Raw genomic sequence first — 12,575 nt, forward strand, 5'->3', positions numbered from 1 at the left:
AGTTGGGCCATTGCTATTATTTAGAGGTTTAGAGGAATCCAATTCCTGTGGAATAAACAGATCAAGAAAAAGCAATACAATCCGAGTCTGGCTCGGAGGAAAATCGGTTTTCTGCTCGGTGGATTCGTAAGAGATATTGGGCCAAAATAAATCCTTTCACCGGTGTGACCTTGTTTGTCATGACTCAACCGGTCCCGAAAGCCCTCCGGCACAAATCAAACATGTCAGAAACATGACACTATTCTCAGTGGACATGTCATCTCTGACCCGAACAATGCAGGACGAACATTCGATGCCGGGGAATGTAATTCAATACGGCTGGAGTGGCACTTGTGTTTCTGGAAGCCAGTGCTGCGCTACAAATTCGTAACGTGTACGTATGGACGTAGCCAGCACTACAGTTTGGTGCTCTGCGGCACCATCATGACAGGACATCTTGCCTGCTGCCTTTCGGTTGGCTCCCGAGGGACTCGTAATGTTGTCATAAAATGTGACATCCAGCTTCACAGGAGCATCTCGTTGGTTGCCAACGTGTCAATCCGTTCCTCACTGAAACGGATTTCAAAAAGAAAAAAAAACATATAAACTCAACTAGTAATGGACAACGCTGTCGTTGGACATGAATCGTTTACGGTTGGATGCCCAGCAAAAGAAACGTTCAACCGAAAACGACTGAACCAAGACAGTGACTGCGTGAGGACCGGGGTGTTTCTGCAAATCATCATCTAGCTGAGTCGTTGCTGTGGCAGCGCGTCATTGTCCGAGTGCTTTGCTATTTTTCCCGTACACATTCTACAGGTGTTCCGATGGGATGTGGCTCGAGCCGGTGCAGTCTGTCCGTTCGACATTACCTTCCGGGAGGACAGCAGCGTGACTGTCTAAACAGAGCAGTTCGATGATTCGTTCTTTCTCATCGGAACGTGATCGGAATGAAGCTCATCGTTTCGTGCACCGCAGTGCGTCCAGGAATGTCTCCATGCGCATAACAACGATGACTTCATTTGCGGTGTTCACCCGTGCAGGGTTTCTTGAAACACAATGGATCTGGCTCAGAATGACTAGTGATGGTCCACCGACCTAGCTAGAAAATAGTTTCGGATTACTTTTGAGAAAAGAATGAAAATAATTCGAGAGTTGAGCTATGAATTGCTAATCGCGGTGCCGACAGTAGGACAGAATTGTGGACATGCATTGCTCGATAATGATTTGAAATGTCACTTTATGAAGGCTGAAATACTTGTATAATAACAATTTAATAATCAATAATAAACTACAATCACTGAACGCTGCCTACAAGGTTCTCTTCCAAATTCTATGCTGTCGTCTAGCACTTTTAGCTAAGGAATTCGTAGAGCCGTACCAAGCGAGATTTACTGACTGCGATAAGACAACTACTCCAGAAGTTCTCTACGGAGAAAACAAAGCTGGTTATCTTTTCAAGAAAGCATGATCCCGCGCAGCTTCAGCTTCATATGATGGGAAGAATGATCCAACAGGTTTTGACTTTTAAATACCTCGGGGTGTGGTTCGATTCCAAATGCACGTGGGGAGGATCTGGTATCTGATAACAAAATGCCAACAAAGAGTAAATTTTCTTCGAACAATAACAGGATCTTGGTGGGGTGCTCATCCGGAAGATCTAATAAAATTGTATCAGACAACGATACTTTCAGTGATGGCTTTCGTTCCGCTGCAAACTCTCATATTATCAAACTGGAGCGAATTCAATATCGTTGTTTGCGAATTGCTTTAGGCTGCATGCACTCGACACATACAATGAGTCTTGAACTTCTGGCGGGAGTTCTTCCATTGAAGGATCGTTTTTGGGAGCTTTCATCGCGACTGCTAATAAGATGTGAGGAACTGAATCACCTGTTTACTAGTAACTTCGAAAAACTAGTTGAGCTTCAGTCTCAAACAAGATTCATGACAGTATATTTTAACCATATGTCACAGGAAATCAACCCTACAAGATATATTCCTATACGTGACAGCCTCCTAAATGTCCCTCCGTCAACTTTATTTTTCGACACATTCATGCAGCGCGAAGTGCGTGGAATCCCGGAACACCTTCGCTTGATGGAAATCCCAGAAATGTTTACAAGTAAGTTCAGGCATATTGACTCTGAGAAAATATTTTACACTGACGGTTCACGAACAGAAGAGGCTACTGGGTTTGGTATATTCAACAATTATAGTTTGAGTGTAATCGTCACATTATCCCCAAACCATTATTTTCTCTTCGCAGATAGTCTGAGTGCAATTGAAGCCATTCGCTCAAACGCTGCTGGTAAAAATGAACCGTTTTACTTGGGAAAAATAAAAGAGTGCCTGAACGTCATATTGAATAATAATTATCAAATCACAATAGTTTGGGTCCCGGTTCATTGCTCCATTCCAGGCAATGAAAGAGCCGATAGTTTACCCAAATAGTGGTGTTATTGAGGGTGAAATTTATGAGAGACCGATTGCTTTCAATGAATTCTATAGCTTGTCACGCCAAAGAACACTTGCCAGCTGGTTTCTTGGGATGAGGATGATCTGGATCGGTGGATGCACTCAATTATTCCTAAAATATCGACAAAGGGGACTTCATTCGTGTGATGTCCAGACTCATGTCCAATCACTACACGTTAGATGCACATCTCCTTCGAATTGGACTTTCCGAGACTAATCATTGTGCTTGTGGCGAAGGTTATCGCGATATTGATCATGTCGTTTGGATATGTGTGGAGTATCGTGATGTCAGATCTCAACTAATAAATTCCTTGCGTACCCAAGGTAGACTATCGAATGTCCCAGTTCGCGACATTCTTGCTTGTCCATGAAATTTCTTTATCATTTCATTAAGTCCATTGGAGTCCCAATTTAAATTTTATTTTATGTTAGACCCCTGTTGACCAAAAACGAGAACGTGTTGATGATTCTGAGCAGTGTTTGGCCATGTTTAAACGTAACAAAACGGAATTTTTGTGTCGATATGTGGCAATGGATGAAACATGGATTCATCATGTAATGAATGTCTTTGCTCTTAGCAGTCAGCAACTTATGCGCCACTCCCAGATTCTGAGAGGCTGCTGATGCGATATTGAGGCTCGGCTAGAGACTCTCTCTTTAGGCGGGTTAACAGTGCTCAAACACCCGATAACAATCCGTCGTCCCAAATGGTCTACCAAGAAAATGTCCTAACTGTGACTATTGTTTAATGAGTGGAGATGAAATGACATCAGCGGTGCGAACAATAAGAATTCAAACCCTCGATCACTTTCAAGGAATCATCACCTAGGGCTAATCAATTACACCGATGCAAGCTTTCATCTTCTATTCACGAATTCATTGTTCTATGGTGACGTCACCCTCTGCTTACGACTAATTTACAATCACTTAATATCTAATCTGACCTGAATGTTGCTTGTGTTAGCGGTCGAACTGAGTAGTGAACAAGCACGTTGTGCAGCGTCCGGAGAACGCCTCGTGGACCCCGATGACTGAATAGACGATTCATGCGGAACATCGGTTTTTTGCTCCTCGTTCGTTAGGTCCTCCGACGACAGCCAGGTGTCTCTGAATTACACCCAAACTAAACTGATGGCGTAGACGGCGTCTAGCAGGTCAGGGAGCGACCCAGGCGAGATCGAACCAAACGGCGGGTGTCGGAATATCAAGAGGCCCTCGCTCTAGGTAGACCTCTATCGGCTCGGTCGAAACTCAAACGTTGGGCTTTGGCTTGGCGGGTAGGCGAATCGAAGGGTTCACCACGTGTTTCGGAATTTTCCAACAATGGCGTCGATAACGACCTAGTGTTTCCGTATGGATGTGCGAGCGCCGGTATACGCACCCACGTTGAACAGTGGGATTTGCCAGTTAATAGTCGCACACGTTCACGTTCACAAACTAGTTATACAGTGTACAAGTTTTTGCATGCCTAAGGTTTAACGTTTTATACATGCTAACAAAGCTTAATAATTACAGAGGCCACATTTCACGATGGTGATCTCGTTCGGTTGACAAACTCCAGGCAAGTGATCTTTCAACTCCCCAATGATAGGCTGAAGGCCCCAAATTCGCAGTCAAACAATACTCAATACGTATTGGATGTGATCTACATTCCATCCCTTCTCACTTCCCTACTATCTCAATGAGGCCTTCTTTGTCTCCCATACATTGCGCAAGAGTTCATTGTTTTCGGCTCGGGATTGCTATACTTGGCCTATCTTTATCATTTCCTTCAGACCATTTGCGAAGGTGATGAGATCGGTTTGTGGAACTCAAAGCTATTTCGAACGCGCGCTCAGCAGCTCTGCCAGAGGCCGCAAGATGACACGCAAGTCTGCTGAAAGATATTGAGCTCTAGACATTGGACGTTACTGTTTCATGCAAGCACATAGGAGGTGCGTTACAATCACATCGGTCCGGAATCGAAACGATCGTCATCTGAGTGAACGGCAACTGGTGAACCTCGTCCCGAAAGCACTACAATCGGCTGGAAAGCTTATGGTCTCGGTATTTTGGGATGTGCGTGATGTAATATTCATCGACTATCTTGAAAAAGGAAATACCATTAATAGTGAATATTATACAGCGTTATTGGAGCGTTTGAAGGCTGAAATTGTAACGAAACGACCGCATGGCAAAGAAAAAAACTACAAGGATCAGCTCCATGAGGTTGTTCGAGCCATTGATGTGGAACATGGCAACCAAAATTTCTAACGATCGACATTTTCAAATAATCGTCACACTTTTGAATCCGCAAATGCACGAGAGTCTGCTTAGTCTTTAGTATAAACCAACACCGAACACGCGAATCCAGAATATAGACGATATTTGTCATGATTTGTATTTGTTTTTTAGCCGACGAAATTACATCAATAGCCCAAATGTATGCAATTATATGTTTATACAAGCTTGCGATACAGATATCGATATTTAAGCTTCTTTTCGCCAAGCTTGTGTTCAAGTTTTGCACGCAAGCAGTTATTTTTATAGCGTTTCTCTACCATTACTACCATTCTGCGATTTCGGTTGAAGCGATAAAATATTTCTCATTATCAATCGAGTTCATCTTATATAAATAAAAAATTAATCTTATGTACTCAAAATTTACCCTGGGGTAGTTGTCGATTTCTCAGGCGAAACGACATAACATGGGATTTCATCCAATCTTTCATGGCACAAGATCAGAGCTTAGCAATTAAAGCTTCAAATCGTTTTATGGCACTTTTTGTCTTGCTCTCTAGCAACAACCTACCTCTAGAAAGCTACGTGTAGGACTGAAACGTTAGCTCTAATTTCGCTTCTATTTATAGATTCGCGTGCTTCCAACAGCTTCGCTTTTGCATCGATTGACCAATCAGAGCGATGCTTTCACTTTGATATATTGCTCACTCTTTCAAAAGCGTCGTCTATGGCAGGGAAATCCGGTATGCCGGAGATTTTTTGCAGACAAAATAGGACACTGCTAGCTATTAATCAACATTTCTATGATATACAATAAAAAATACATGGCTATGAACATTCAAATCAATACGTAGAAATATTTCTAATCAAATGGTGACAAGATATTAATAATTGATACAAAATTGACTGAGCTGTAATTGTTCAAAACCTGACCACATTTCTACGTGCATTTTTCATGAGTTTCTAGTTTGCAGCCCTATATAGAAAACAAAAATGTGTTCCACATTAAAATTTTGTTTAATCATCACAACGCACCGTGTCACAAGTCAATCAAAACAATGGCAAAACCACATGTATAGAACTTCAAATTTCTCCCACATCCACCGTATTCGCCAGATTTGCCTCTCAGCGACTACTGGCTGTTTGCAGACCTGAAAAAAAGCTCGCCGGTGAAAGGTTATCGCTGAAACTGAGGCCTATTCTGAGGCAAAAAATAAATCGTTCTACAAAAGTGGTATTGAAATGTTAGAGCGGCACTGGAATGATTGCGTTGCTCTTGATGGAGATTACGTCTATGAATAAAGTTAGTTTTGAACGGTGTTTTCTTTGTGATCCCCGGGACTTTCATCCCATATGTTATATTTGTAAATGACCTCTCGAAAGTAAATTTTAATGTATATAAAAAAACGGTTTGACAGCTACTGAATTAAATTCACGTTTCTATCGATTCAACCCACCGTGCATCGTAGCAATGTTTTTAATACAATGCCCCCGGTGAAATCATCCTTGTATTTTTACAATATTAACTTGCATCCAGTAAAATCATTGTTTCTTTATCGAACAATCCATCAGGATCATCAGGATACTCTGTTGTTGTCCATACGATGAAAACTAGTCGACATAATTCAATCAAATCCTACCACAGCCTACTGTGGACGACGGCACAGTGGGTCCGATTTGGTAGAGTAAAAGAGTACGGAAAGGAAATTATTCTACTACTCAAAATATCTACGAATAATGGGATATGTGAAGAAATTTGGGAGATTTTTCTCAGAATTTTCAGACGCATTTTGCTTTCTAATGGTACTGTTTTCGGATTTCAATCGAATGGATATGAAGAATTGAGAGGAAATGTATCAAAATTAATTAACACAATTCTATCATTGCTCTGTCTCTCTCCGGGAAGCCTATGGGAGGAGACCACTGTGCGATAAGTCTTTGTTAGTAGCAGATGTGCCAGTGTCAGTCCAGTCATGTGTGCACTCATCATACGCATTCTGCCGGAGGAGGACCCGGGTGGTTCCGGAGGATGTATTTCCTGGGCTCACATTCTGTACTATCACATCACAGTACGATTGTGGCCATTGTTTACGGTATTGATTTCGATATCGTTATTACTCCTGAACACGATAAACCACTGAATATGTCTCTCCGTTGGGTTGTGAAACGTATGAATAAACCATGTGTGTAAACTTCGATCGCTCGAATGGTTCCCAATCCGTTCGGTTACTGGGCTGTGTGTGTGTTGTAACCGAGATGATGAAGCTCATTTTGATATGCTTTCTGTTCGGGTCCATTGTGGGGCACCGACGCCTGGTTCAAGCGAGACCATCGTTGCGGGCAGACACGAAACGGCGGACGGAAAATTCCTTTGCCGGCACCAGCTCAGTTTTTCCTTTAATGAGCAGGATTTATGTCTCGAGGCCGTACCGAACCGGGCCGGCTATTGTCGATGCCTAAGCCTGATGTGAAAGCGACACACCATAACATGTGTTGTTTATTCCAATTGAGCCGCTTCCGAAGAAGAATCGGGCTGCTGGAAAATAATTGTGCGCTTCTCTCTCTATCTCTGTCTCTGTCTTTCTCTCTCGATACGCCACGTGACTACAGCTCGGTTGTATGGATTAATTGGAATAAATTATTCTCCCAAGCCCACTAGAGCAAAGATGGTTTATTCGGTATGTATTGTCCTTGCGGGAAACAGTTCTGGCCGCGTTCGGATAGCAAGGGGTTCCAAGACGGCACGGCATCCGTCGTCCGGCGATTGTTAATGGATTCTTTTTACGGCCACTGAATTAATGAATGGGACCTAGTTTACCAGGAGGGATTTATTTGACCACCGTAAAATTGGTTTCGTTCGAAGGAACATTCCCATTCAGTCTGTGGCTGCGTGGGCGAGACAACGTGACGATACGCATGAATGGTAGAAATTTCATTAATCATAACAATTGATTTTTTTCTAATTGGACAAGCTTATCCTTTGATAGGTTACTTTATTAGCACAGAATGGCTTCATTGTTTACTGGAAGTCCATTAGCTTTCCAAACTGTCCCTTAATTCGGCCAACGAAGAAATTTGTCAGGCATTCATCAGAAGGATTAACAACCGTATTTCAAATGCAACTCATGAAACACTAACGAATTTCAAGCATGATCAACACCAATAAATCACTGCCACCAGAAAAGCCTTGGACATTATCTGCTACGCTGCAGTAAGTTCTTGTTCAAATTAACCACTCACGAACTTTGCGACCAAGGATGCGACAGCCAAAAGAACTTCCAGTCTGTTGCGGAATTTTATCAAAATACTGCAAAACATCTGTTTTCGCAACGCAAGCCACCCGCTACTAACCGAACTTGGTTGTAAGGCGGTGCCATCGCCTGGCAAGTAACATAATTAGCGATGAAGATTATATTGTTAAAAAGTTTAATTTTTTTTTATAACTCTTTTCATTACGCTTATAATCGGTTGAGTTTCGCGACTTTCTGCAACGGTGGTTTCCGGATAATAGAAATACTTTCAGCTCTGTCGAAACAAGTGCCCATCGTGCGGAGGCAGCAACAGCAACGGCTGGTTTGTTTCGACCGAATTCAGCAGGTGACGAAGCAGTTGTCGCTCAACGAGATGCAAAAAAAACATTAAAGCGTCGAATCCGCCTAAAAAACTGTGCCCGTTTTGCAAGTCAAACTTTTATATTCCGAATGTTAGAGAATCACTAAGTCACCGGAAAGTTTTCCCGCAAGAAACCCTACATAAAAAGTAGCGGTTCGCTATATGCCAGCACATTTTACGAAGTCCCTTGAAAGAGAAACGAAACTTGTGGCAAAACAACTACTAAGCTGATAATACTTTCTCGTCCCTTTCGTTGTAGTTTCAATAGCAAAACTCGGAAGACAAATAATTAACTGCTAAATTATCGTGCGAATTTATTTATACTCAACCTAGTTGTACAGTTGGTTTAAAAGACAAACATTAGAAAACCGGCTTGAAAATCTAACCACAAACTGTAGCTATTTCAATAAAAGGGCTGGTTTGGTTCTCGAAAAGTGCTATTACGACACAATAAACATAGGAATACGCAATATAATATGAAAGGTTGCAAAAGCATACTGAAATGTCATACCGCGTTTGTGTCTGAACCAAAAAAATGTATATAAGTAAAGCAGGCCCGTACCCAGAATTTCATTTCGGGAGGGGCCCATCAATAAGAAATAATGCATCTAACTGATGATTTTTATGTATCTAGTTCTAGGTGTGCCTTTAGTAAATTTCGTTTTTTTAAAGAGTAAGTGCAAGTAATTAGCAATTAAAGTATTTGAGTAAATACTCTCATATTTTCGATTGGACACTGAGAGATTGAAGCAAAAAGTTGTCAAAGGGAAGGGATCGATTTTGTAAATTTCTTCTATCATATAATCACACAGTTCGGATTCGAGCAATTCCAGAAATGCTTAGCAGATCATCAGACTCGACCTTCTCCAATTTGGATTAAACTTTGCACATTCCTTCAGTATGGTAAACCAGAGGTGGAAATAAGCCCATTTTGCGCACGAAAATATGAATCAAGATTTTCGATTGTGAATCAAAAAATCGAACACCGTGAATTAAAAAATTTCGATTATTTTTTTTAAATGTGGGAACTGTATATTACACAGCGTAACAGCAGCAGTGCTGGAAACGGTCCCTTCACGTGACAGTTATAAGTGAAATTCATATGTTGGTACCTAAAACTGTAGATGTTTGCTTTGAATGTCGTGTGCTGGAAACTTCCATGTTGCCTACTATCTGAGCAGTCACACATGAATGTCGCGCGAACCATACAGATGAAAGTCGCATGTGACAGTCACGAGCGAGCACTTCATGAATGTAGTGGCGACAGTCTTACTCGTGTTGGACGATGAATGTAACGAAAGAATGATAGTCCTCAATCGAATCGGCTGCATTTTGTTTTCGGAGCGAATTTCATTTCTGGCAATAAACTTTCATTAAGAAATTCAAAACGGCGTCATTAGAGATAGTTTTCATCTCGATACTGTTCCATGAAATGGTCAAATTTCATACTATTATTGCAAAAGGAGAACGTCAATGTCAATGAAATGGCAAAAGACGTGAAAAATAATCGAGAATCACACCATTTAAACATTTACTAGATGCATAGGGTTGTCAACCAGCTCAAATTTTCAATTTTTGAAAAAAATGTGAAATAGTAATTGAATAAAAAAGCAAGTCTTTAGAGTACAAAATTTACTATATTCATGTACTTTATAAGTGCATAGAGTTGTCAACCAGCAAAAATTTACTACTTTTGAACAGTTTCTAGTTTTATTTCAATGCAAAGTAAAGTCAATATCTAAAGAAATTTACCAAGAAAAAAATCTAAATTTTGAAAAAATTTAATGCGTTAGTTGAATGAAAATGCGAATCAATAGAGTTATAAAATTGCTAGGATCATGCCCTTTTTAAAGTGCACAGGGTTTACCAACAGCGTAACTATATCTGTGAAAACTCAAATATCACACCAAAACCTCCATTTACGCAATAATCGAGGATTCGTCAACCGAATCATGAAGCAAATAAAGTTTATGTAATTTAAAATTCATTACGTAAAATAAGTTGACGATATTTCAGATTTTCCACATAATTTTTATCTTATGTACATTATTCGACATAATTTAATGAATATTCTTATCGACATTTGTGACAAACCATAACAATATGAGTATTTTTCGAACGGATTTATTGAGTGGATGTTAGAAAACGACGTTTGAAGCCGTTTCTAAATACAAGATGGCGGCCTGAGGCATATCGATATTCATTACAAACCATAACAATATGAGTATTTTTCGAACGGATTTGATGAGTGGATGTTAGAAAACGACGTTTGAAGCCGTTTCTAAATACAAGATGGCGGCCTGAGGCATATCGATATTCATTACAAACCATAACAATATGAGTATTTTTCGAACGGATTTGATGAGTGGATGTTTGAAAACGACGTTAGAAGCCGTTTCTAAATCCAAGATGGCGACTTCCGGCATATCGATATTCGTTACAAACAATCACAATATGAGTATTTTTCGAACGGATTTAATGAGTGGATGTTAGAAAACGACGTTAGAAGCCGTTTCTAAATACTAGATGGCGACTTCCGGTTCATCGATATTCTTTGTAACGAATATGAGTATTTTTCGAACGGATTCGATGAGCAGAAGTTGAAAACGATACTTGCAGTCGTTTCAACATCCAAGATGGCGAGAATGAGAATGAGCTGTATTATTTTTTTGGTGTGAATTTCATTTTTGGTCATAAACCTTCATAAAGAAATTTATAACTACGTATTCGTGGTTGTTTTCATTTCGTACTCTTATGAATCTAATACTGCTGCTGTGGAGGCGATCAAAAATCGCAGTTTCGTGGTTTTTCAAAAAGAAGTATTTTGGCACAAGCACACCATACAAGATAATGTAATCGCTTGCCTACTGCTGGTTGTCATTAGTATCAAAATTTTCGATCGAATTCAAGATAGCGACAGATTGAAAATCTTGCACTTTTTAACGGAATTCATGATTTGTTCCGATAAATTGAGACAATATAAAAAATTAGGAATACAGATAGTAGTATTATACAGCAATATTAGTATATATTAATGCAGCAATAAATTTCACATCAAAACAAATGCTCATCCCGTCCAGATCAAATCAAAACAAATGCACATCCTATTTAGAACGATTCAAATAGGATTTCTTATTGTTTGTAATATGACAAAAGCTGATTCAAAAATATTTTTAAGAAGTAATAACTTTGGAATGATATGTTATTGCGTTCAACGATTATGTTTTTGAAATCCAAAGATAAATTTTAAGCAAAGACGAAGTTGGCTGGGACAGACAGAAGAGTATACATTTAAAAACCAGAAAAAAGAATTGTTTTTTATTGGTATGACTGTTGACTTATTAGACGTTATCAAAATATGCGACAATTTTCTTATTTCGCCCTTAAATCGAAATCAGATTATATCAATAAAAAGTCCATTTGAAAATGTTTGATGTTTTTCTACCACAAATCAACATTACCTGGAGCGTTGCGATGTATTCTTAATATTACCAATTGAAATCGATTTACTTTCCGATTAGCGTGTACGTGTCTTATAACAGCAACAGAAGACATCATATTATCAAGATATTCAGCTCTCATATTTTCCGAACAAATCATTAGCGACATGCTTTTTTGATAGTATGGCGCTGCCAGTCGTGTCCGCATCGTAACTCGCACATACAAGTAGATGAGAAAAAGTCAAATTCGCGCGTGAAAATAACAGCACTGCATACAGGGCTTGTATTGTGAATCCTCAAACGAACGAAGCAACAAAAAAAAAACACCCGCTGAGAACACTTTGCTTGACATAACTGAATGAGAGTCCTATATTAGAGAGTATCAGGATGCGTGAGAGTATATGCTACTGAGTAGACCAGTTCCCTTGCTTGGTAAATTGCCTGTGCTCTCAGTCTCAATTAACACATGAACTAAGCAATCCATGGCAATCCAAGGGTTCATTCTCGTTAGTACCGTACGAGAATGAAGAACTTTGCCTCACGGCATGCTACAAGATGCGAAGCAAGTTCATACAGGCAATATTTACGGTGTTTTTTAGTGTAGGTTTGCAGAAATCATTTTTGAACATAACGTTTGTACTCCAAGACCAAAATTGATCACATTTCAAACATATTTCAGACATTGTATAGCATAAATTTTGCAATGGAGTCCGTTTTCAAAACGATTCATTTTTTTCTTGGAAGATTATACTGTGTATATATCCTAGAAACACAAAAAGCAATGTTTTTTCAATTAATATTCATCGGAACTAAAAGTATTTTTTTTTTTCAAAGAAGAGCGAATCT

At 39.8% G+C, this 12,575-nt stretch overlaps 1 protein-coding gene across 1 annotated transcript in view; it reads right to left on the minus strand.

The window, feature by feature from the left end:
• Positions 1 to 503: 503 nt before the first annotated feature.
• The window catches only part of LOC131434277 (UPF0746 protein DDB_G0281095-like), a gene marked incomplete at its 5' end in the record, with an annotated part of 50,059 nt that continues 37,987 nt past the window's right edge, over positions 504 to 12,575 (minus strand). Inside the window, one exon of the mRNA XM_058600941.1 lies at positions 504 to 549. Within this exon, the coding sequence (XP_058456924.1) occupies positions 504 to 549 (46 nt within the window). The remainder of the gene's footprint in view (positions 550 to 12,575) is intronic.

This window comes from Malaya genurostris, chromosome 3, assembly GCF_030247185.1.
Source record: "Malaya genurostris strain Urasoe2022 chromosome 3, Malgen_1.1, whole genome shotgun sequence".
Lineage (NCBI taxonomy): Eukaryota > Metazoa > Arthropoda > Insecta > Diptera > Culicidae > Malaya > Malaya genurostris.